The 26,021-nt window shown below is 47.4% G+C and overlaps 1 protein-coding gene, 1 non-coding gene and 1 pseudogene across 7 annotated transcripts in view; 1 reads left to right on the top strand and 2 right to left on the bottom strand.

Annotated features, from left to right (window-relative positions):
- Positions 1-3,362: 3,362 nt before the first annotated feature.
- LOC118154120 (5S ribosomal RNA) lies at positions 3,363-3,471 on the bottom strand (annotated as a pseudogene).
- Positions 3,472-4,065: 594 nt separating this feature from the next.
- Positions 4,066-26,021, top strand: part of APMAP (adipocyte plasma membrane associated protein) — a 28,604-nt gene continuing 6,648 nt past the window's right edge. The window contains exons 1-9 of one of the 6 annotated variants that reach the window (XM_035298514.3): positions 4,066-4,215; positions 12,497-12,643; positions 12,778-12,894; positions 16,680-16,795; positions 20,089-20,181; positions 22,511-22,627; positions 23,635-23,809; positions 24,335-24,469; positions 24,917-25,109. In XM_035298514.3, coding sequence (XP_035154405.2) covers positions 12,815-12,894; positions 16,680-16,795; positions 20,089-20,181; positions 22,511-22,627; positions 23,635-23,809; positions 24,335-24,469; positions 24,917-25,109 — 909 coding nt within the window. In that variant the 5' untranslated portion in view covers positions 4,066-4,215; positions 12,497-12,643; positions 12,778-12,814. Of the gene's footprint in view, positions 4,295-12,496; positions 12,644-12,777; positions 12,895-16,679; positions 16,796-20,088; positions 20,182-22,510; positions 22,628-23,634; positions 23,810-24,334; positions 24,470-24,916; positions 25,110-26,021 lie in introns of all 6 variants that reach the window. The other 5 variants (XM_078371524.1, XM_008995867.5, XM_078371525.1 and 2 more) reach the window with 5 other exon arrangements.
- LOC118154265 (U6 spliceosomal RNA) lies at positions 19,561-19,667 on the bottom strand. Its single transcript, XR_004744148.1, has one exon. It is a non-coding gene; the product is annotated as a U6 spliceosomal RNA (small nuclear RNA).

The following is a 26,021-nucleotide window of genomic DNA, read 5'->3' as shown; positions in this document are numbered from 1 at the left end:
TGGATGAGTAGCAGCTGCTGGTTTCCAGCTCTCCAGGGGAGGCAGCAAAAGAGAAGGGGCCAGCCCAGCAGGGTGTGCTATTCGCCGCCTTGTGGGCACGGAGGGGTGCAGAGACAGGACAGTGTGAGGCACCGGGAGACGGAGGGTGACTCTGCCCGTGTTCCCAGGTCTTTGTTCCGGTCCCCGTGAGGCCTGGCGGTACTTTCAGAGCCTGAGATCCATAAGGTAGACTCTTCAATGTATCCTTCTTATCCTCTGCTGGTTTTAGCCGGTGTCTGTTTCTGGCAACTGTATGATCTCTAAGGTGCTTTTCCTGCCATGAACAAACTAATCTACACTACCTAACTCTACTGTCTCCACTGCCCCACCTGAATTAAAACGAGAGCTTCCCACCACGGCAGAATAACTTCCCTTGCAGCCCTTTTCCGAGTCAGTGGTGCCCTCTGCACTCTGCTGGACTTGTGGGCAAGAAGGGGCTCACCTACTTCCTGCCCTGCTTTGCCCTTTTCAGACTATTCTTCTTTTTTTAAAAAAAATCTAATTTTTTTTGTGGGTACATACAGGGGTATATATTTGTGGCTATTCTTCCTTATCACTCAGTACCCCTAATGTCTATCCTTGAACATCACCCTCTTGTTTAACGATCCCTGGGTACCCTGCTCTTCCCTCTTAGCCTCTTTCTTGTCCTTCTCTATCCATCCAACCCACTCATTATAATCTTACTTATCTAAGTCCTGGTGCAAGGACCCTTCCTCCAAGAAGCCTTGGTCACTCCCGTCTGCTGGCACTTGTCCCCTCTCGCAGCCCCAGGCACGCTGCACTCTTCTGGGGCAGCTCGATAGTGGTCACTGTTAGGCTTCCTTTTTCCCCTCCCAGATGACAACGCCTGTGCAGACTGGATCCCTGTATTTCACCCTTGTTTTGTCACTGCACTTGGCACCTGGCAGGCTTTCAGGAAATCTCCGTGGAAGGAGTGGAAACAGCATGGGACGGGACAAAGCGCTGGACTAGGAGGAGGGTTTGCTTCTGGCTTGAGCTGCGAGGCACAATGTGGGTTGGCATGCATCACACGGCTGCCAGCATCACATGCCTCTTCTTTCACACTGGCAGGCCTGCTTTTGTTGAGATAAACACCCTCCACATGGGTCAGTGTTATGATGGAAGCAAGCCCCATTTCCAGGGCCGGGGGTGGGTTCTGGCTGGTCTAACCCAGTGCTTCTCAACCAAGGGCTGTTTTGTTCCCGAGGGGACATTCGTCCAAGTCTGGCAACATTTTTTATGATCATGACTAGGTGGGATGCTACTGCCATCTAGTGGGGGAGGCCAGGGATGCTGCTGAAACACCAGGGCACAGGAGAGGGGCCCCCTCCACTTCCCGACCAACAATTATCTAGCACAAAATGTCAGTGGTGCCAAGAAACCTGATCGAACTCATCACAGTGGTTCCATTCCTCTGCCAATAACTGGTTTCAGCACGGCGAGAAATGAAGTCGGTCTGGTTGGCAGCTGGGTTGGAAGGTGGAGTGGGAGACCTGAGAACTGAAACAAATACAAGCAAAGCGGGTTTCACCGTGAGTCAAAAACAGAAAAACTGCACTGAACCCGTGCTGTGCAGCACAGATGATCAGTTCAGACCTCTGTAACACCAGCTACCTACATGCTTCATAAGAAGACATATGTGCTTCAGGATAAGCCCAAGAGCTGACCTTCCAGTAACTCCGAATGGGCTTACACGTCCCAAGAGATAAAGCCACTGGTTCCTCAGGTAGCTCCCCTTTTTAAGGAATTCTGACCAATCCCCCACAAGACTATCTATGACTGGACGAACTCCAGTCCCCAAGCCCCACAAGGACTCTCATGACTCCCCCATCTTTTGGAGCCCTACAGATCCTCTGGTGCTTTTCTTTTCTTTTCTTTTTTTTTTTGAGACGGAGTTTCGCTCTTGTTACCCAGGCTGGAGAGCAATGGCACAATCTCGGCTCACCGCAATCTCCGCCTCCTGGGTTCAGGTAATTCTCCTGCCTCAGCCTCCCGAATAGCTGGGATTACAGGCAAGAGCCACCATACCCCGCTAATTTTTTGTATTTTTAGTGGAGACGGGGTTTCGCCATGTTGACCAGGATGGTCTTGATCTCTTGACCTCGTGATCCACCCGCCTCGACCTCCCAAAGTGCTGGGATTACAGGCATGAGCCACCACGCCCGGCCCCTCTGGTGCTTTTCTTCGCTGCAGCAAGTTCAGTAAACCCAACTCACTGCCTCTATTTTTCTTATGAATGTGTCCCTGGCTGTTTGACGTGCGTGGGCTTTAACACTGGGCATGGAACACAATGCAACGGGCTCACTGTTACAGTTGGGGCATGTTTAAAGAGCCTTGAAGACAAAGAGGAAGAAGTTCTGCTTGGGAAACTGGGAGAAGAATTTTCAGCAAGGATACTTGAAGTGGGTCCTGAATGACAAAAATAATTAGCCAAGTGTTGGTGAAGGACAGTGTATCTCAGGAAGAAGAAACCTCAAGGACAAAGGCAGCTGGGCCTGAGATTAGACACGGTAAACAATCCTGAGCATCTGAAATGGGGGATGCAGGCAAGAGGGATAGTCCAGAGGCAGGAAGGCGTCAGACCACACAGCACATTGTTAACACTATCCTGGATTTAACAGCTGTACTGACGATACTCAGTGACACATACTGAAGTAAAATGTTGCTGAGGCCTGAATTCTTACCTGGGATCTCTGCAGAACTGGATTTGCATAGCTCTACACTTTCCTCAAGCTGGTTCTTCAGCTCTTTGAATGAATAAAAAACATTCACATGGAATTCTAGTGCCACCTGTCACTGAAAAAGGCAATGGCACGTTTCTATCAGGAAATCCTCCAAGAAATTATTTCTTAACTCTGCATTTTGAACTGAGCTTTTCCAGAGAGGATTCCTCGTGCCACTGGTAACAGGCTTTGATTTCTTCTGCCTGGACACACTCCCTGTCACTTCCTCCAGATTCAATTCCTCTTTCAATCCCTTTGTCTGTCAATCGCTCTCACAAGATCCAGTTCTCCCCCTTGGAAGCAATCACTATGTTTGATAATGTTACATGTCTATTTTATGATGATGATCTGGTTAAAGTCATCCTTCCCACTAGTTTAACTGCCACAAGGAGAGGCCTTGTCTGTGGTTCGCCCACCATCACCTCCCAGCACCTGGGAACATTTCTGGTTCACTACAATACTGTTGAAGAAAGATGCCTCTTGATGCTTTCTCAGCTTTTGTTAGTGGTAATTTCTACTTCTACCTTGGCTTTACTTAAGGGTAATCCTGTTTTTTTCTTTTTCTTTTTCAAAATTTTTATTTTATTTTTATTTTTTAAAAACCTACAGCACCCAGTATTCCCAGGCAGTCTCCCATCCAAGTATTAACCAGGCCCGAGCCTGCTTAGCTTCCGAGATCAGGTGCGTTCAGGGTGGTATGGCCGTAGACAAGGCTAATCCTTTAATAAACTCTATCAAATGTCTGTTTTAACAGCCACAAAAGATTTAATACTCAACATCAGGCCTTAACCAGAGGGAAACATTTTCTAGCCCAAGTTTTCCCCTTAACCGGGTCAGTCGGGGAAGGATGCAATTTTCAGGCAGGGGGTGACTTCGTTCCAAGGGTGTGAACGCGTTTTTGACGCTGCCTGTAAGAACGGTGTCTCTGTCATTTAATAAACAGCGCCATCCTCTCTAACGACAAAAGCGGCCAACATCTCTGGCCAGCAGTTCCCAAGTGCGTCATCAGTATTCCACTCCTCAGAAACGTGAGACGAAGGCGGCATGCGCAGGGGCTGGGCCGGGCGAGCCGAGGCTGAATCACTCGCGTCCCGGGCCCCGGAGAGAGACGAGCGGACACCTTGGCAGCCCCAGGTGCGCGTTCTAAGAAGGTTCCGCGTCGCGCTCGTGGGAGGTCACTCTTCGCCTACAAGAGCGCGGGAAACCGCCCGCCCACGAAGCCGGAAGGGGCGGGGACGGCGCTGAGGATTGGCCACTGGGCGCAACGTCATTTCCGCGCGCGGGGGAGGGCGGGCCTGGCGCCAGAGTCGGCGCCGCTCTGTGAGGGTTGGTGGCGTGGGAGGTCGGGAGCCGGTGCCATGAGCGAGGCGGACGGGCTGCGACAGCGCCGGCCCCTGCGGCCGCAGGTCGTCACGGACGATGATGGCCAGGCCCCGGAGGCTAAGGACGGCAGGTAGGCCGGACTCCCAGACCCGGCGCTGAGCCAGGCGGCGAGGAGCGGAGGGCGACCCTGCTGGACAGCGGCGATGGCGGTAACAGTAACCTGGAGGGATGCCGTGTCTAGCGCGTTGTCAATGCCCTCTCGTTTAATCTCCAAGGGAAACTTGTTTTTCCGAGGAGGAAACGGGCTCCGACAAGCTGTATGCACCTGCCAGGTCCTTCAGGTTCGGGTGCACCCTGTGCCGGGTCGTCGCGTTGTCCTTGGCTCTCCGGGTCCGTTCCTGCGCCTTCCTTCCCCTCACTCCCGCCCCACCCTGCAGAGCGGTTGCTTCCTCGCCTTTCGTTCGCTCCCCTCCCGCTGTCCTTCCTTTGGCTTATCTGATCCCCCGGGGGACAGCCACCTGGTCAGGGCCCTGCGTCTTCCTGGTCCCCCACTCGCACTTTCCTAAAGGGAGGAGGTCCCACGAGATGCTGGGGTGATCCGGCCAAGAGATGGCTTCTGCACTTGCTCTTTTGCACCTGCGCCCCTCACGCTGCGTGACCAGACCTCACCGCGGTTCTTGGAAAGAGTGGAGAACAGAAGTGACATTGTAGGCATTTTTTTTTTTTTTTTCGAGACTTCACCCTTGCAGGTTTTTTCTGATAGGAATGGAGAAACATAGGAAACTGTAGTTGGTGACATCTAAGAAATATCAGGTTTTGCTTTTTGGCTCTTCTTCCATCTTCCAGAATGTAAAAATGCTACATTTTGTTAGCCAAAAACTGAATCATGATCCGTAAACATAGATTTCAATATAAGACACTCAAAATTCACTTTTCAATTTTGTGTCCTGAATTTTGTCACTTTGAAGTTGTAGGGAGACTCAAGAGGCCCCATAGACCAAGCTCGAAGTTGTGAAACTGACTGACTTATATTTGATAGAAATACTGGAAATATTTGTTCATCAGTAGTGTGCCAAGAGGTGGTGTGTGGTACATATGAATGAGAGGCAGTTTTTGCCCTTGTTACTGAGTTTATTGACTGATGATAGGAGGCACACATTTGAAGGAGACCAATGGCAGGGAGGAGCATTTAGGCTCTAGAGAGGCAATTTAGAGAGAAGACTTTGCAGTGACAGTTGACTCCTTGGGCCAGTGGAAAGATCAGGAAGATGCTCCCATATATCCTGACCAACCATTCTGGATTGCCCTGGACTGGGGTTTCCAAGGATGTAGAACTTTCAGGGCTAAACCTGGGCAAACTGGGAGAATCTGGTCACCCTACTTATCGTGAATAAATCATCTGTTGATGAAGCCGTTTAGAGTGGACATGCAAGAACCGGCAACCGTTTCCTACAGAAGTCTTAAAAACAAGGCACTTTTACCTGAGAAATGAAAGAGCAGTGGCCTGAGTTTGTCATTAGGTGGAGGGTGTTGAAAATCAGGGCGGACAGCCCTCGACTTGCTCACACTTCTGCCCCAGGGCAGAGAGGCAGATTAAATTTTTTTTTTCAGGTTCCCTGTGGGGATTCTTCCCTAATGACTAAGTCAATGTGATTCTGAAGTCGTTTTTTACTGCCTGATCTTTTCCAATGTGCCTTTTTTATTTGCATTTAGTTACTTTCTTGACTTCCCCATCCATGAACATTGTTTCTGTTTCCCTGTGTTTGTTCTTGTTTTTTTTTAATCCCTTTTCTGTATATCTGTAATGATCTCTTTCAAAATGAGGTCTTGTTACCACCCTTCCTTTCTGTATTTATTATTGTAATATGGTAGCTGTTTTTCTTACTTTTCTTCTGCAGTTCTCTTCTTTTTCATTTTTGTGGTCATTTCTATTAGTTCATGTAATAGTATTCTTGATTACCTTAAAAGTCGGGAGTTCAACATAAGCCAGGAAAGCCTGTGTATAGTGGGTGAAGTAAAGGAATCTAAATTAGGAAGTAAAAACATGAAGCTGTTAGGGTAAACCTTAGCACTTTAGGTGTGCTAAATAGAATAAAGGAAGCCTTGAAAGACACATTACTAAATTGACGGAACTAAGACATAGATTTTAGCAGTGCCAAGGTCCCCTAGCAATACGTTGGCTGGTCTCCCAACTTTTGGCGTGAAAGGTGGTGTTTGCTTTGTTTTGCTGATGAGATCATTGAGGTCTATGTGAGCAAGGTGGTTTATATGAAGTTCCGGAGAATAGAGTTAAAAGAGAAATGAAAATGAATGGTGAAGGATAGAACTGGTAGCTGGACAATGAGAATCGTATTTTTAAAATTATGCTTTGGAAATGAGATTTTATGCCAAAACTCTTGAATTTCTGTATTCAGATCCAGTGGAGAATTTGGTTGGTAAATTCTTGTGTTCATTGTGGAGCACAGATGAGCTAAGCACTTTTACAGATGAGTGCAAGCTTAGAGTTATTACTTGACATTGATTTCCCCAAATACTTTAGAAACTTTACTGTACACTGTCAAACTATTCCTTTCCTTTTGGAACATAGTTCTATCTAGGAAGAGAACTGTTTAATGTCCATATATGACTATTTAGGGGTGCAGAATGAATATATTGAGGATTTAACATATTTTACTACATTAAATTCTATGTAATTCTGCTTTTTCAATAAATTTCTGAAGGATTTTAGTCTAATTAAAAGTCTCTACTAGGTCCATTTTCCTTTTTCCTCTTGGAGATGAAAGAGTAAGGCAGGCAGTATGGAGAAACGGATGAGACATTCAGGAATTCATGAGGAGTCAGGCAGCTGGAGTGTTTGTCTAAGCTCTGCCCCGGGTGTGTATTTTCAGGTGGCTTTTTAAACTTGTTTCTTAATTTCTTAATTTTTTCAAGGATAAAATGATGAATCTAGGAGCCAGCCCCAGTTTAAAGGATTGTGAAAATGAACAAGTTCAAGAATCTGTCAGTAAAAAAGATGGGTTGATGCAGTTTGACTTTCTCAGGTTCCGGGGATCACCTTGACACGTGAGGCTGCTGGTCCCCTATGAATTTGGGGCTAACAGGCTTTCCACAATAATCACAGGTGAATTTTGATCTCTTGGAGTCTGCTTGTTGGGACTTCAGTTCAGGACACAAGGCCCTGATGTCCTTTGTGCAGAGTTGGAGCCTACCCTTCAAACTCTACCAAGTCGGCTGGTGAATCTACAGAAGATTTTGCAAATTGTGGGCTGGCCAACAGCAATTGTCAAATCCTGTTGCATCACTGTGGTTGTGCTCTTGCGTTTAGAGAGTGTAGGCAATTTCAGTTTGCAGATGTCCTCATGGAGATGGGCATCCCTTTCAAGAGAGTGGGGCAAACAAATCGATTTCTCAGACTGCGTCTGGGAACTCAGTTGCCCACCTTCCTGGATGTGTCAGCACAGGATGGGAACCTGCAGTGCTTTGTCAGTGAAAACGGATAGGGATCGATATAGGGTCCTTTATTTAAGTTGAAATAAAGAGGGCAAGAGGGAGGCAGGCACCGAGAAAAGACAGAAGTACTGTAGTTGAGTATGAGTTTGCAGGCGGCAACACTGATGAGGGCCTGCCAAAAAGTTAGGGAACCTTGGGCTAAAATAAGTGTGGTGCCCAGAGCAGGGATCCAGCAGCTGTGCTTGCTTCATTTATGTAACGAGCTAACTCCCTTTCAAGTGCTCAGGAAGCAGACATGGCTAGTGGCCACTGTATTTCCATCATTGCGGAAAGTTCTATTGGACAGCGCTACTCCAGGAGTTTTGTTGAGATTTAAGCCGGTATATCTAATACGTGACCACAGAACTTTCCAGTGGAGGCTGGATCAGCGGGGTTGGGGAGGTGTTGGTGAACTTTGACTGGGGAGGGAGCTGGGTAGAGTTAGTGGTGTCCAGCTGCACATCAGGAACAACGGATGAAAAGAGTTTGCAGGCCCACCCTGCGCCTAACAAACCCAAACCTCTGGGTCTTGTTTGAGGTAGCTCAGGTCGTCTTGATGTAGCCCATCCAGGAGTTGGCAGCCTTTGGGAACAGTAGACTTAGTGGCCTTTAAGAGAGTGTTGCTGCTAGATCCCTGGCACTGGGACACAAACCTTTGTCCCTGGACTTTTGGCCTCCTTTTTGGCTGTAAGCACTACGGCTTTCAGTCCTGGCCGGACTTTTTGTTTTGTACGTAATTGAGCCTTTAACCGTTGTGTAAAAGGGCAACCAGATATTTAAACCGGGTGTCACCAGCCCTGAATCAGATTACCACATCAAGATTTTAAGAATGTAAGCTGCAGTGTGGTAAAGGAGAGGTCACAATGTTGGAATCCAGGGATCGAATCAGCTCCCTTTGCAGACAGGAGCGTCCCTGTTGGACTCAGTACCTGAGTGCAGTGAGGGCAGCGCTCAGGTCCGGCAGCCACATCTTCACCATCCATCTTTCAGTGCGCTCGCCTCTCTATGGGATTCACACTGTCAAAAATGTTTCTGTCATTTCCTTGTAACCAGCCCTGCTTTATTGTACAAGTACTTCATTTCTATTGTGTTGGAAGACTTTCTGTCATTTAAAGAAAATCACCTGGGTTGAAGAGTGTCCTGGCCCTGGAGTGGCAGTTTGTGTGGTGGAGTCACTGACTTTGTTTGTTTTTTTTTTAAACATCTTTATTGAGATGTAATTTGCATACCATTAAATTAACCTACTTAAAATGTCCAAATCAGTGATTTTTAGTATAATCATCCGTTTTGCAATAATTACCACAATCTAAGTGTAGAGCATTTTTGTCACTGTCAACTTTTTTTCTAGTCGAGGTGAAATTCGCATAACAATTAACCACTTTAAAGTACACAGTTCAGTGATATTTAGTGTATTCGCAATGTTGAGCAACCACCAGCTCTCTCTGGTTTCAAAACTGTTTGATCAAGGTGTTTACCTTTTACCTATTAAGTAATCACTCCCATTTACCCCTCCCACACAAACGTTCTTCAGCAGATGAGTAGGGCTGGACATGGTCGCTCATGCCTATAATCCTAGCACTTTGCGAGGCTGAGGCAGGAAGACTGCTTGAGGCCAGGAGTTCAAGACCAGCCTGGATGAGACCAGCCTGGACAATGTAGCAAGGCATTGTCTCTAAGAAAAGTGAGACAATTAGGCAGACATGGTGGTGCACACCTGTAGTCCTAGCTACTTGGGAGGCGGAGGCAGGAGGATCACTTGAGCCCAGGAGTTTGAGATTACAGTGAGATATGATCATGCCACTGTACTTCAGCCTGGTAGACAGACTGAGACTGTGTCTTTATATTTAAAAAACAAAAAAACAGATGAATGGGCAGCAATTTGTGGTGTATACATATATAATCAACTGGTAACAGGAACTATGTATGGATACATACTGCAACCTAGGTGGGCCTAGAAAACACACTGAGTGAAAGAAGCTAGTCATGAGGGGTCATATATTGTACAACTCTGCTTATATGAAATGTCTAGAATAGGCAAATCAACATGAGCTTTCACAGAGTTTTCAAACTTTGGCTCTGAAGGGCTCTGGATCTGGGCATCCTCCACTCCTTCCTCTTGCCCTTGGCAGGCAGGGCTTCTAATAGTGACCGCAGGCATACAGCCACATCTGGCTCTCAGTCGCACTTTTCCAGCTCTTGTGCTGGCTGTGGGAAAGCCACTTGAGCCTTTCCCTGCCCATTTCCCTCATTTGTGAGGGAGAGAGATACCTAGGTGCGTCTGGTTGCCTACATAAAGCACGTTTAATGGCATGCTCTCATTTCCACCATGTTTGCCTTTCCTCTTTTCCTGGCCCTACTCCTTTCCCTGCTGCAGACCTCAGGTTGCACGAGTCTGCTGTTGTGTCAGGGCATAGTTGGTCTGTGCTTTGTAGACGTTTTGATGCCTGCGGTTTTCATACCCTTGGGTGGTGTAAGTCAGTCACATTAGAATAAGATGATTTGGTCCTGGGGTTTGGAGACAGGACTGGGAGGCAGAGGCTGACCTGACTTTCCCCTTCATTCTCACCTGCCCTCTTCCAGGAGCCTGGGCTCTCGTGGCCTCTCCCTGGGTTGGGGATGTGGCATTTTATTTGGGTTTGTAGGGCCTGTACCACCTCCTTTTCCACCTAATAAAAGGGGTAAGGACTGGCAATGTGGCATTTTACCTGGTCTCAGGTATGGGGTCAGCTGTGAACCCCTTATGAGTGAAGAAGAGGAAGTTAGGGACAAATTCATTTTTGGAAGATTGTTAGAAGAAAAATAGACATAAAATTCTCATCAGCAAAAGGAAATGCCAAAGGAAGAAGGCAATGGTTAGCACTGCCCCTGGGGTTGTCCTGCTCTGGAGGAGAAAGCAGCAGGCAAACCAGGCCTTGCCTTCAACACTCTGCTTGGAAATGTCCTTAGCTGGGTCCAGTTTCAGTGTTTAGAAGTTCTGCTTTCCACGTAACTGCAGGACGCGATTCAGCCAAGGTTTCTGCCACTGTGTTCCAGGATCCACCTTCCTCCAGTTTCCAATCCCAGGTTCCTGACCAACTTCCATACCCTCCCCAACACTGCCAACAGTATGCGCACCCAGTTAGGTTTCTCAAGGCGATGTTTTCTTTCCTGCTTTGCTCCTCTCTTCCTTCTGCGCTCTCAGAGCAGAGTCTCTTAACATTCATAGTTTTACGACTGTGTTCAAGGAAATCTAGGCTTTTTCTATGCTGCTCCTCAGAATTCTTCCATCCTTCACCCACAGCTCAATTCCAAAGCTACTTCCACATTTTTAGATATTCATTGCAGGAGCAACCCACTTCCAGGTGCTGGAAACTAGTTTAACTAGAAAACTGTTGATTTTTATGGTTGCCATTAACAAATCACCACACAATGAGTGTCCTGAACAACACAAGTCTATCATGATATTTCTCTAGGTCAGAGGTCCTGGGCAGGTCTCACTGTGCCGAGGTCAGGGTATCAGTAGAGCTGTGTTCCTGGAGGCTCTGGGAGACTCGGTTTCCTGCCACTTTCCTGGCAGAACCCAGCTGCTCTGCAGAGGTGCTGTCCCAAACGCGGGGACACTGTGAAAGCTGCTTCCTCCTCTTTCCCTTGGTCTTTCCTTTGTCTTTATTTCCGCCTACCCCAGTAGAAACAGAGGGATTTATTTTCTTTTCCGCATTATTCGTTTGTTAAAATCATGCATGTTCAGGAGGTTACCCTGCCTAACACCTCGTTTCACATTGGGGGAAATGTAGGTTTTGGAGTGGAGAAACTGGCCCGGAGTTGCGTGGCTGGTTGTTGGGAAAGAGGACTTGGCCTCCACGTTTCTGCATCGTGCCCGGAACAGAGTTTAACATGTCTCAGAGGCAGAAGAGTACACTTCTGTCAAAACCCAACCCTGCCCTGAAATCCAGTCCATTTTGTTAAGTGTGCGTCTCGAATGTTTTGTTTGTCAACACTTTAATTTTTTTGATGGAAGAAAATAATTTTACCTTGGGAACTCATGATTTTGTTCGTTTTAAGTTAGTGTTAATGTCAAGCATTTAGTAAATTTGAATTCAATTCATGTGAACAAATAACGATCCTCTGATGTTTACTTAGCAGCAAGAGGCCAAATGTTGTTACTTGTTCACCGGATGAGAAATACTGTACTTGAAGATGGGTCTGGCCATTTGTTCAAACACTTCATCTAGCATTCCCAGGGAAGCTTTCAGCTCTCTTCCCAAGGGTTTCGGAGTGATGACTTGGAATGCTAATGTTTTAGAGCCTGTGTAGGTAACTGTCAGTATCTGTCAAACTTCTTTTATTAGGTTGAAGAGCTGGGAAGTCCTTTTGAATTCCTAAAAGTAGGCTGGGAAGGGCCGGGCGCGGTGGCTCACACCTGTAATCCCAGCACTTTGGGAGGCCGAGGCGGGTGGATCACGAGGTCAAGAGATCGAGACCATCCTGGTCAACATGGTGAAACCCCGTCTCTACTAAAAATACAAAAAATTAGCTGGGCATGGTGGCGCGTGCCTGTAATCCCAGCTACTCAGGAGGCTGAGGCAGGAGAATTGCCTGAACCCAGGAGGCGGAGGTTGCGGTGAGCCAAGATCGCGCCATTGCACTCCAGCCTGGGTAACAAGAGCGAAACTCCGTCCCAAAAAAAGAAAAAAAAAGTAGGCTGGGAAAAATGACTGGGGAATTGGATCCTCAGGAAGTTGTTCTGCTTCCACGTCCTTCATAAATTTAGCACTCTCTTCTATCCGTGAGGATCTCAGGGCTGTGCAGCACTGAGTGTTGCTGCTTTGAATCCATGCACCAGGAAACCGTGGCTTTCAAGAATTACCTACCTTTTTGTGAATGACTATGTGCCATTTACATCATTAGAAGCCTTTTTTACCATTACATTTTGTGCTCCTCAGTTCTTTAAAAGCCTGCTGGAGGGTTCAAGCTCTGGAAGGTACCTGATCCAACGTGTCCTACGCAGGGGAAGCTGGGAGGTTAAAAAAAGAACAATGGCAAAGGCGCGTTTGCCAATCCTAGCAAACAGTACTAAAGTTTAATCACAGGTGAGAGGTCGGCCACCCTGCAGAGGGTAAACTAAACGAGCTTTCCCGCTCCTGCCGGGAGGCCTTTGGGACCAGCCAGCCTTGTCACCGCCTGAGACTCAGCTGATGGCCTTTTTATCTTTTATATCTGGCAGTTCCTTTAGCGGCAGAGTTTTCCGAGTGACCTTCTTGATGCTGGCTGTTTCTCTCACCGTTCCGCTGCTTGGAGCCATGATGCTGCTGGAATCTCCTATAGATCCACAGGCTCTCAGGTAGGCTGCCCTGCAGTCCTCAGGAGGGGTTGCTTGACAAAATGTAATGGGCTGAAATAATTTCCCAGGAAAGGAGGGTGCTGAAATCAGTCTTCTGAAAGGTGAGTTTGAGAAACAGTTTTGTGATTTCTTTAGTACCTGGGATTTTATGCTGAGTTAGATGTTACTCAGGAAATATGCCTGGTATTTCCCTGTCATTGTTAAAAAAGCTGCATAAACCAAAAATAAAAATTCAAAATTAGAGAAGCTTAATAATCATTAGAGATAGTCAACTGTAATTCATTTCAACTAGCAAAAGCACACACAAATGGAGCTTAAGTTACCTCATTACAATTTTATAAGTCACTGATTTTCTACAAAACCTATAATTAGCCTTATTTTTCCCTAAGTTACCTTTCACCAATAGAGATCTATGAGTAGTCCACCTGGGGAGGGAACTATGTCCACAGTCAGGGATTAGAAGCTTGGGTTGTTGGGCAGGCCTTGGAAAAGGAGGCTGAGATTGAGCTTTGAGTTAGAGAGAGAGTGGAGCCTCAGTGAGTGAAGACCTTTGATCTCAGGAAAGATGAGTTTATGTGTGGAAGGAGTGGTGAAGAAATGCACTAGGAAGAGGGGCATGTAGCCCTGGCTGGACACTGAAGGGAAGCAGGGCCCACTGGGGATTGAAAGTTGTTTGTACAAAGTAAGTTCTGTTTGTGGAGTAGAAGAGCCTGATGAGGAGGGAAAGGAAGAAAAGCAGTGGGACTGTCACAGCCAATAGGGCTGTGGAACCATTATAGCCTCTCCTGGGCTCAGCTTTAGGAATGGCACACTCACAATGGGAAGATAGATCCAAAATGCAGAGCAGAAGCCTTGTATGTGACAGAGCTTGGTGTGTCTCACGCAAGTCCATGTGGCTGTGACACAGGCTGTGCCCCATGCATGCCATCTCAGCAGGCGCTGACTCAGCTTCGGCCTCTCAGTCCACAGTCACTCTGTCTGCAGAAGGGAGCAAAAAGTTTATTTTTCATAGAAGGATATGGATGTTTCTAGTCACTGAGAAAAGTTAAAGTCAAATTTATAGTTAAAAAAATTAGAGCAGCATTTTGCAGGATGGATTTGGTTGCTATAATTTTAAAGACCAACAGGAAGGGTAATTCTACTGGCGGTTGAAAGTTGCAGTACTGTTAGAAGTACACATTTTACTACCAGGTGGAACTTTCAGACTGAGAGATATTAAAAAATAGCAGCAACCTTTATGGGTGGTCTGGGACATCAACAGAAATAGAAGCACTGTATGGAACTCAGGCAGAGCCCGCGAGACCTTCAGGAGAGGGAGACAGCAGTGCCCCGCACCCTGGCTTCCTGTGTTAGAGACAGAGATGTGGGGACATCAGAGACCTGGTTCTCAGAAGTGCTTAGGAGAGTCTTTGTGCAGTCTGTGGGCCACAGCGGGTCACATCTCTGCAGCTGAGAATCACTGCATCAGTGCAGGCTTCCTTCACCTGTGTCAGCCATCTGTGATCATACTGACACCCTGTCTCTGTTCACATCTCCCCAGGTTGTCACAGGGATCTTGAAAGCCACTCTGTACGTGCTATGGGAATCAAGATGTCATATATGGTGTGTCTGTGACAGCCCTCTAATCTTTTTAAAAGGAAGGGAAAGTGGTTTTGCAGGGCAGGTTTTTGGCAAAGCCGGGCAGCCTTCCTGTGACTTTGTCCTCACGTACTGAAACCAGCTTTGTAATAGTCTAGACTGGAAGAGCCACTACTCTTCTCTTAGTCCCTGCCACGCTCCTGGTCTGGCTGTTCTCTGATTTTCTGGAGATTTCTAAGTGTGGTCTAAGCTCTCACAGGAGTGGTGGAGCACCCTGGGTAGACTCCCAAACACCTGTCCATTAGCCAAGTGGCCATTCCTGCCCTGTCTGCTGGCCTGATGCTCTTGACCATGGTGACCCCATGCTGCCCAGCGTGTAGAAATGATGGAGGCTGAGCAGAAACTGGTAACTCTGCTTTGTCTTCGTTGCATGGCACAACTTGCCCCAGGTGGGGTTTCCCTTTCCTTCCTCTTTTGCTGTGAAAAGAGCTTTAAAGAAGCCCTTTTTGCTGTTGTTATAAATTTTTCTCCAGCCCTTAGCTTATTCCTATTCTTGAACTCCCTGCCTTGCTGGAGGCAGGGGCAGGGGATAATTGGAAGATATTCCTCCCCACTTTGCTCCTCTTCAGCAGTGCGGACCCTTCTGCGTGCCGTATTCTATGCCGGGTGCTGGGAATGCAGTAGAGAAAAACACAGAAAGAAACCCCAGATCTCACGGAGCATATGCTATAGTGGGCACAGGCAGACCATAAACATAAAAGAAGCAAATTGCACAGTGCCTGAGAAGCTGGTATGTGCTATGAGGAGGGCAGGGGCCTGGTATGTGCTATGGAGCAGGGCAGGGGCCTGCACTCAGTGGAGGTGTTGGATATTCAGCTGGGTGGTCAGAGTGGGCCTCCTGGGGAGGGGAGGGTTGGTGTTCCAGCTGGAGCAAAGAGCTGGTGAGAAGGCACTGGTTAGGGAGATGCTGGTGTAGTCAGGACCCGGCAGGGAGGGCTGGTGTGGGGGATGCAGAAGGCACTGGTTAGGGAGATGCTGGTGTAGTCAGGACCCGGCAGGGAGGGGCTGGTGTGGGGGATGCAGAAGGCACTGGTTAGGGAGATGCTGGTGTAGTCAGGACCCAGCAGGGAGGGCTAGTGTGGGGGATGCAGAAGGCACTGGTTAGGGAGATGCTGGTGTAGTCAGGACCCGGCAGGGAGGGGCTGGTGTGGGGGATGCAGAAGGCACTGGTTAGGGAGATGCTGGTGTAGTCAGGATCTGGCAGGGAGGGGCTGGTGTGGGGGATGCAGAAGGCACAAGAAGGGGAGGAGGCAAGAAGGTGCTGTGGCCAGACTGTGGTGCTCAGAGGCTGCTGCCAGGACTTGGCTCTAGGTGAGAGAGGCCATGGCAGGGCTCTGAGGAGAAGAAGGTCGTGATCTGACCTGCTTGCTGGGTTGAGAGTAGACTACAGGGGTTAAGGGAGTAAGCAGGCGTGATAGATGGTGACCCTGGCCAGGGTGGTAAGGAGGACATGGGGAGAAGTGGTTTAATGGTGTCTGTTCAAAGGAGCCTCAGCAGAACTCGCTGGTGGGTTGGGAGGTGTGACATACTGGCATGTGGATGGGAAGGACAAGTAGAGGCCGGAGTTCCTGGAGCCGTCTGTGAGAAGGGCTCCAGGGCTCAGCTCAAGCGCCTGCTTCAGGGAGAGCCTCATGGGCCCTGAGTGTCGGCGGGAGGTGGAGTGCCCTCTGCTGGACCATGGGGCGGTGGCTGTAGTCCCAGGAAGGTCTCCCCTTGCTCCTTCCATCTTCTCTGTGAAGCACGAGACCGGGCCATCAGGTGTGAAACGTGGGCACCGCTTGCCACCACTTTAGGGGGACTCCAGTGGCTGTAGGGCTGTGTGAGTCACAGGGGTGAGGAGGTCCAGCTGCCCTGACCTGGGGAGCTGGGGAGGCTGGAGGATGGGTGGGCTCTGGCCCCAGGATGCTCTCAGGAGACAGGACTGATGAAGGTCTTGCATTAGCACATTTATGTTGTCATATTTTTTTTTTGTACTGTGACATTTTCTGATATCCTGAAACATTTTTTTCTTAACCCTGTATTTATGGCAACTGGGGATGTTATTAGAAAGTGCCATCTTTATCAAAGAACCAAGACTAGGTCCTCAGAATCAGTTTTTTTCACATGTGTATTTATAGACAAATCTCTGGAATTGCATTATTTTGCAGCTTCAAAGAACCCCCCCTTTTGCTTGGTGTTCTACATCCAAATACGAAGTTGCGACAGGCAGAAAGGCTGTTTGAAAATCAGCTTATTGGACCGGAGTCCATTGCACATATTGGGGGTAAGTCTGAGCTGGGGGACCTTCCAGGCTATCTGTTGTCTGAGGGGACAGGTGGGAGCAGCTGCAGTGGCACACTGCCCCTGGACTGGGACCTTGCACACCCTTCCTTTTTTTTTCTTGAGACGGGGTCTTGCTCTGTCACCAGGCTGGAGTGCAGTGGTGCAATCTCGGCTCACTGCAACCTCTGCCCCCTGGGTTCAAGCAGTTCTTCCGTCTCAGACTCCTGAGTAGCTGGGACCACAGGTGCGTGCCAACATGCCCGGTTAATTTTTGTATTTTTAGTAGAGATGGGGTTTCACCATGTTGGTCAGGATGGTCTCGATCTCTTGACCTCGTGATCTGCCTGCCTTGACCTCCCAGAGTGCTGGGATTACAGGTGTGAGCCACTGCACCTGGCCCCTGCACACCCTTCTTAGCTGTGGCCGTGGGGTTTGGCCCCAGACATCATGGGGCCCTATGGGAGTGGCTCTTCCTGCTGGTCTCATCTGTCTGGATTACATGCCATTCTGGCACTGAGTGATTCTGAGTTCATCTCTATGGAGCACTTTCTTGTGCTTAAATTGTTATGAAAGTAAAAAGACCAAATACAGATATTGATGTTGAGTTCATTTCTCAAGATTAAATAGGTGTTTGACAGCACAGCATTTCTTAGTTCAGTTTGCTTTGTATAGATTTCACTGTGAAAATGGAGACAAATGGTCTCATATTTCCACTGTTTTTGTCTGTCGATTTGAAAGCTCACTTTGACAGGTACACTTAAGGGTGACCATCTGCATCACACTTACCCACATCTTAGAGCTAGAGTTAGGTTTGGTTCTAATACTTGCATCTCTAGCAACCTTGAACAAGGCATTTTCTGTTTGTTAAAATGAGAATTAAGCTTAGTATTGGAAAGGCACCGATAGTCACAGATAGTTGACAAACTTCATCTGGTGTGGACTTGCTGAGCAGCTTCTTTGGAAGTGCTGCTTGTTACTCTGAAACACACTGTTCTCCAGGCAGTGGCTTTGGATGTACGCACACAGGGTGCTTCTGTTGTGCTCCCAGGGCTGGACACTGGCTTCTCTTCTAGTGGCGTTTGACCAGCTTCTCTTGCCCGGCCCCTTCTATTTGTCACAGGCCCCAAGGGCTGGCCCATTTCTGCAGATGTTTGTTTGTTTTCTTGGCTGTCAAAGTAAAAATTGTTTCAAGAAGAGTAAATATCATGATAGAACTTAAAAAGACATTAGCATTTATTTGTAAATTTTATAAGTTTTAGCTTTTTTTGGTAAGAAATCAAATATTGCTGCTCAACACTGAAACTTAGCAGTTGAAGTGCAAACCAATGATTTTACTTCTCAAAGAGAGCACTTTCCTGTCTTTTTCCTTTTCACTGGGATATTTGGGTTATGTTGGATATTTTGGGTCTTCGCCCTCTCCTTACGAACTTTGGGATTAATTTGTCTGTATCTACAAAATAACTTGCTGGGATTTTGATTTGCATTGCATTGAATCTATAAATTAAGGTTGGGAAAAATGACATCTTGCCAGTGTTGATTGTTCCTGTTCATGAACAGGGAATATCTCTCCATGTATTTAGTTACTTTATTTCTTTCATCAGAATTTTGTAGTTTTCCTCATATAGACCTTGTGCATATTATATTTATTCCTAAGTATGCCTTTCTTTTGGATGCTAATGTACATATGTTGTGTCTTTAATTCCAAACTCCATTTGTTCATTGCTCGTATAAAGGAAGGTGAGTCACAACCTTGCTGTAATTGCGTATTAGTTCCAGGAGGGTTTTTCTTGTTGATTCTTTCAGATTTTCAGTTATGTCACTTGCACACAAAGACGATTTTACTTCTTTCTTCTCAATTTATATACCTTTTGTTTCCTTTTCATGTCTTGCATTAGCTAGGTCTTCCAGTATGATGCTGAAAAGGAATGGTGATAAAGGACATCTTTGCCTTGTTCTTGGTCTTAGCAGGAAAGCTTCTAGTTTGTCACGGATAAGTATGGTGTTAGATGTAGGCCTTTTAAATAGATGTTCTTGATGAAGTTAAGCAAGTTTCCCTCTATTCCCAGCTTGCTGAGAGTTTTTAATCATGTTGGATGTTACTAGATGCTGCTGCTATGATCATGTGAGATTATTCTGGTTTAGATTGCAGAAGTCTCTAACTGTGATAGTGGATTCTGTTTCTCCCTGCAGTTTCATCAGTTTTTGCCTCACATATTGGTGCTCTATTGTGAAGCATATACACAGTAAGGATTCTTATGTCTTTTTGAGGAATTGACCCATTTGTCATTGTGTGATGTTCCTCTTTGTTCCTGATAACTTTCCTTGGTCTTAAGTCTTTTCTGTGTAAATTGAATACAGCTACCCTGGCTTGCTTTTGGTTAGTGTTAACATGGCATACTGTCTTCATCCCTTCACTTTTAATCTATATGTCTTTATATTTAAAGTGGGTTTCTTGTATACAATATAGAGTTGGGTCTTGTTTTTTGAATCATTTTGGCAACGTCTGTCTTTCAGTTGGTGTATTTAAACCATTTATGTTTAAAGTGATTACTGACATATTGGATTAATATCTACGGTATTCATTACTGTTTTCTATTTTTGCCCTTATTCTTTGTTTCTACTTTTGCATTCTCCTCTTTTTCTATCTTTTGTAGTTTTAAACTGAGTATTTTATATAATTCCATTTTCTCTCCTTTCTTAGCATATCACGGATACTTCTTTTTTTACTTTTTGTAATGTTACCCTTGAGTTTGCATTATGCATTTGAAAACTATGAAATATTTTAAGAATTTGTATATCATCAGTGCCCAAGGGGCATGCTCGTCTTCTCTGTATTGTTCTAATTTTACCATATGCGCTGCTGAAGTAAGCGCTTAATGTGCTGCGATTTTCTCTTAGAGGGTTTCTGGCAGTCCTTCCCCTTTAGTCAGATACAATCGATGTCAGCAGCAGACATTGGTGTGAGGTGAATGTGGACTCTTGCCCCTAAGTGCTGAGTGTCAGCTTGAGTGGAGAAAGTCCTCACAGGTCTCATCACTGACTGGTTTCTGCTGTGCCCTTGCTCTTGAGTCAGGTCCATGCCTGCAGGCTGCTTCCCTAGGGCCTCACAGTTTTATTGCTGTAAGTTTGAAGAACTTTTTGCATTCCCAGAAATTGGGTCTCCTTCATCTTCAGAATTGCCAATTCCTCTTGGGGGATGGTGGGAGCACATAAACAGGCCCTCTTGTGGAGAAGGTGGCATAGTCATGGTTCTTAGCTAACATTACTCTTCCTCCTTTTTGTGTTTTTAAATAGATGTGATGTTTACTGGGACAGCAGATGGCCAGGTTGTAAAACTTGAAGATGGCGAAATAGAGACTATTGCGCGGTTTGGTTCGGGCCCGTGCAGTAAGTTGGTGGTAACCCCCTGATGTGTATCTCTTCCAGTCTTCCAGAAAGGTGTCGGATTGCTCTGTGGAACGCCTTTTCCCTAGAATGCTTGTGGGGGAAAAAGAACCTCTGGCCATCTAGCAGAAGGAATGTGATGTCACCATGAGCTCTTCATTTGCCTGGTAGTCCCTGAACCTCATGGTGCCTGATGGTCACCTGCAGTCCCCATTTTGCAGCTGGGCCGTGGCCGTGGCCCCTGCTTGGTACTGTGTGGGCCTCGCCCCTCACCATTTTACTGGGGTCGCTGTTTATCTTTGCGGTAGTTCAGAGGCCAATAGGTGTTGCCAGTGTGCTGCTCTAGAAAGCAGGTGACCTTGTCATTACTTGGATGTGTAACTGTTACTCTGCCTTGGTCACAGCAATTTCAGCCCTGTCTCAAAGTCAGAATACCCTTAAGTCACTCAGATTTTGGAGAAGTAGAGTAGACTCACTGTTTAAAACTGATGGTCTATAGACTTAATAGTGTCATTTTTTAAGAGTTGGAATGTTTTTATCAAAATGATGCATTTTAATAAACACAGCACAAAGGTACAAAAAGAAAATAAGGATCACCTGCATCTTTTCAGATGTAATTGTTATGAACATTTTGGGGAATGTCTTTCTCTTCATGGACACCCACACCCACACAGTTTTATGTGATGGAATTACACTCTACATCAGTTCTTTAACCTGCCTTTTTTTGTGCTATATTGTCAGTAAGCACCCTGCATTAGCATCTCACAGTGAACACCCTGCAATAAGCATTTGCAGTGAGCACCCATGGTGAGCACCTACAATAACACCTGGAGTGAGCACCCATGGTGAGCACCCTACAGTGAGCACCTGCAGTGAGCACCCTGCAGTGAACACCCTGCAATAAACACCTGCAGTGAGTACCCCACAGTGAACACCCTGCAATAAACACCTGCAGTGAGTACCCCACAGTAAGCACCTGCAGTGAGCACCCCGCAGTGAACACCCTGCAATAAACACCTGCAGTGAGCACCCTGCAGTGGACACCCCGCAATAAACACCTGCAGTGAGCACCCCACAGTGAACACCCTGCAGTAAGCACCTGCAGTGAGCACCCTGCAGTGAACACCCTGCAATAAACACCTGCAGTGAGTACCCTACAGTAAGCACCTGCAGTGAGCACCCTGCAGTGAACACCCTGCAGTAAACACCTGCAGTGAGCACCCTACAGTAAGCACCTGCAGTGAGCACCCTGCAGTGAACACCCTGCAATAAGCACCTGCAGTGAGCACCCCGCAGTGAACACCCTGCAATAAACACCTGCAGTGAGCACCCTGCAATAAATACCTGCAGTGAGCACCCTGCAGTAAGCACCTGCAGTGAGCACCCTGCAGTGAACACCCTGCAATAAACACCTGCAGTGAGCACCCTACAGTAAGCACCTGCAGTGAGCACCCTGCAGTGAATACCCTGCAATAAACACCTGCAGTGAGCACCCTACAGTAAGCACCTGCAGTGAGCACCCTGCAGTGAACACCCTGCAATAAACACCTGCAGTGAGCACCCTGCAATAAACACCTGCAGTGAGCACCCCGCAGTGAACACCCTGCAATAAACACCTGCAGTGAACACCCTGCAATAAGCACCTGCAGTGAGCACCCCGCAGTGAACACCCTGCAATAAACACCTGCAGTGAGCACCCTGCAGTGAACACCCTGCAATAAACACCTGCAGTGAGCACCCTGCAGTGAACACCCTGCAATAAACACCTGCAGTGAGCACCCTGCAGTGAACACCCTGCAATAAACACCTGCAGTGAGCACCCCGCAGTGAACACCCTGCAATAAACACCTGCAGTGAACACCCTGCAATAAGCACCTGCACTGAGCACCCTGCAGTAAACACCCTGCAATAAACACCTGCAGTGAGCACCCTGCAGTGAACACCTGCAGTGAGCACCCCACAGTGAACACCCTGCAATAAACACCTGCAGTGAGCACCCTACAGTGAACACCCTGCAATAAGCACCTGCAGTGAGCACCCCACAGTGAACACCCTGCAATAAACACCTGCAGTGAGCACCCCACAGTGAACACCCTGCAATAAACACCTGCAGTGAGCACCCCACAGTGAACACCCTGCAATAAACACCTGCAGTGAGCACCCTACAGTGAACACCCTGCAATAAGCACCTGCAGTGAGTACCTGCAGGGCAGTTCTAGCTGTATGCCGGGGTCTTGTTTTGTTCCATACAGCATGACGTATGGGAAGGGATGGATGAGAAAACTGGATACTGCAGAGAGCACAGGTAGAATCCCTGTCTTTTTTTTTCTAGAAACCCGAGATGATGAGCCTGTGTGTGGGAGACCCCTGGGTATTCGTGCAGGACCCAATGGGACTCTCTTTGTGGCTGATGCATACAAGGGACTGTTTGAAGTAAACCCCTGGACACGTATGTGACCATATCTTATTTCCGTCTATGATGATTTTAGATCTTTTAAACAATATATGTGTGCATAGACTTAATAGAATTTGTTACCAGCAATCTACTAAAGACTGAACAGTACTGACAGCATTGCCTGGAAAAGTCAGCTGGTTTTAAACACCAGAAAACTCCCCACCCATAAATACATTTGGTCCATGGAATTTCCTCCTACTATTTATATTTCAGTTACAGGGTCTCAAAAGGACGTACTTTGAGGAAATTAGACCTGTTTCTGTCTATATGTTTCTGTGTCTTTGCATCTTTTCTGTTTGTTTTCTGCTCTCTTTGTTTTCTCTGTGGCCCTCCCCTTTCTCCACCTTTCCATTTTCTCCCGTTGTTCTTCCTCTTCTCTCTCCTGACTGCTCATGAGTCCCCTTGACCAAGCTGTAATATGTGCTATGTGTCTGAGTGCAGGTTCCTGCCAGGGAGAAGTCTGTCATCTTGTGCAGTGCATGGGGACCTGAATGTAGGCCCTGCAGCCCAGTTGCTTGGGGGCGCTCTACTCTGCTGGCCACCAGTTGTGACTGTGCAGGTCCCTTGGCTGGTCACAGTAGCCCAGCCCATGGGATTGTTGTGAGGGTTTAAAGGTGATCACACCTGGAGAGAGCCTAGCACGCAGTCTATGTTCTTTCTACTATTTTTCAAAACTTACTACAACTTTTTTTTTCAAAAAGCAAATGAGTAGAATATGTCTTATTTCTCTCAAACAAATAGAACTAAAGCCTAACCCTTGGAATGGATGTTACCAAGTTAGTTGGCCTTAGTAAGATCCCTCATCCTTACAGCAAAGATTCTGCCTTAAACGAAGCTAGTCTAAAAAGAATCATCTAACACCTAATACTCTTTTTAGTATAAGAAGGAATAAGTCTGACATATGGAAAAGTTTATCTTTTTAAGTCAGGCTGGTTAATATTTTGAAATTATTGAGAAGCAAGTTCCCAGTTCAAGCCAATTTTTTTCTTTTTAAACTTCAGGTGAAGTGAAACTGCTGCTGTCCTCTGAGACTCCCATTGAGGGGAAGAAAATGTCCTTTGTGAATGATCTTACAGTCACTCAGGATGGGAGGAAGATTTATTTCACTGATTCTAGCAGCAAATGGCAAAGACGAGACTACCTGCTTCTGGTGATGGAAGGCACAGATGATGGGCGGTGAGGCCTTGCTCCAGGTCTCCCATTTGTTGAGTTTGCCAGCCAGGCCAGTTGCTTCAGCAGAGCTTGTTACTTCTAGGGAACAAGGGCGTATTTCCAGCATCATATTTCAGCTTCTAGGGCAGGACCTTAGTGGCTCTGGAGGCAGGAGATGGACGTCACAAAGTGGAACAAAGCACTTTTGTTTTCTCTGAGAAATTAAAACAGGCTGTTTGAGGGTGTGAGTCTGCGCAGTTGGGAGAGACCCTGGAGGCGGGCCTGGCCTTTGGGTTGCCTTTCTGTGGGGGACTCCTGTCCAGCTCCCAGGTCAGTGAGAGAACTGACCATGGGGTTCTCTGGAGGGGACACTGGATCTGCTCTGCATGGGGAAGGGCCCCAGGGGCCAGCCTCGAATCAAGTTTGAGCAGGGGACCCAGGGCCTGTTGCTCTGGGATGAGGTGGAATGACCTGCAGGCCCATGCCCTGAAGTCCCGGAGCAAGAGCCGCGGACTTACCCGCAAACCCTCTGCTTTTGGTGTTCTGCAGCCTGCTGGAGTATGATACTGTGACCAGGGAAGTAAAAGTTTTACTGGACCAGCTGCGCTTCCCCAATGGAGTCCAGCTGTCTCCTGCGGAAGACTTCGTCCTCGTGGCAGAAACGACCATGGCGAGGATACGTAGGTGTGTGTGGGGTCAGCTGAGCTGTCAGTTGTCAGCCAGAGTGCATCGTGGCTGGGGTAGGGTGGGCATGGGAATGGGGTCGACAGGAATCAGAGGCAGCAGCGCACCTTCTGCATGGCATGTTAAAAGAAATTTCAAGGGTGCGCTTTCTTTCTCCTACTGTGAGTCACAGTCTGGGAGAGTGTCTTAAGTTAAGGCCAACTGGCCCAGCCCGGGCCTTATTCCTCTGCCAGCAGGGTCTTGGTCCTCCCCAGACCTGCTTCCCCTCTGTTCACGCTGGGCCCTGGGCCCAAAGGTTCCTTCTCAGCAGCTGTGCCTTTGTTCATGATGGACATAGAGAACTTTTCCATATATGTATTTGGACCAAGACCAATGTGGTGCTTGGCGAAATTTTTTTTCTTGAATTATGGGGCTACTGCTCACTGTCTGCTTGGGTGAATTTTTCAGAGTCTACGTTTCTGGCCTGATGAAGGGTGGGGCCGATCTGTTTGTGGAGAACATGCCTGGATTTCCAGACAACATCCGGCCCAGCAGCTCTGGGGGGTACTGGGTCGGCATGTCAACCATCCGCCCTAACCCTGGGTTTTCCATGCTGGATTTCTTATCTGAGAGACCCTGGATTAAAAGGATGATTTTTAAGGTAACTATAAAATGGTTATTTTAAGAAACAAAATGGAAATGAATCTAATCATATTTTTTGACCCTTACAGCTTAAAAATCTAGATGTGCTTGTAGTATTTGGCTCTTTGAATGACTACTTAGAAACACATTTCATTCTTCATCCTGAAATGCAGGTTTAAACATTCAGACCTGTTGGTTCTTCTGGTTTTCCTGTTTCTGGGTGTTTTTATCACCACCCTCACTATCGTGGCTTAGGGCATCCACCTGCCTGTCAGTCTTGCTCCTCCGTCTGCCATGGCTGTGCCAGACCTCTCCGCTCTCCGCCCTCCTTGCTGCCTCCTCAGGGAAAGAGTCGGCAGGTGCCTTTCTCCCCTCCCTGCAGGTGTGACCGTGCCTGTCACCCAGTCACTATGGCTGCCGTCCTGCCTGTTCCTCACTGCCTTCTTGCAGCCTCACTGTTGGGCATTCTTCTCCATGGGCTTCTGCCCTTTCACCTCTTACCACACCCAAATCATTCCCTTTAAAAAAAAGGCACCCACCCCCACCAATGGCCAGCCCCAGCCCCTTCAACACAACAGCCCCTTCAGCACAACAGCCCCTTCAACACAATAGCCCCTTCAACACAACAGCCCCTTCAACACAGCTTTTAAGTGTTGTGCATCCTGCCATTTTGGACGCTTCCCTGAAGTACCCTGCATTATAACGCAGCACGTTTACACTGTGGGGGGTCACTTGGCTGGCGTGAGCACTTTTGCAATACAGAGATCTGGTTTTCCAGCAAGCTCCATGTCGCAGGCTGAAGAGGTATATAAAATTGATACTGAATATTTGAACTGATGAGGAAATACTAGCTTCCAGGCCTGGTGCTAACAGGCAGCAGTCGCTGAGTCCTGGTGCTGGGCTGTGTGCCTGGACCCCTTCTGGGGGCTGT

The sequence above is a fragment of the Callithrix jacchus genome, chromosome 5, assembly GCF_049354715.1.
Source record: "Callithrix jacchus isolate 240 chromosome 5, calJac240_pri, whole genome shotgun sequence".
Lineage (NCBI taxonomy): Eukaryota > Metazoa > Chordata > Mammalia > Primates > Cebidae > Callithrix > Callithrix jacchus.
The sequence above is the reverse complement of the archived record's forward strand: the minus strand, read 5'-3'. Positions and strand labels throughout refer to the sequence as shown.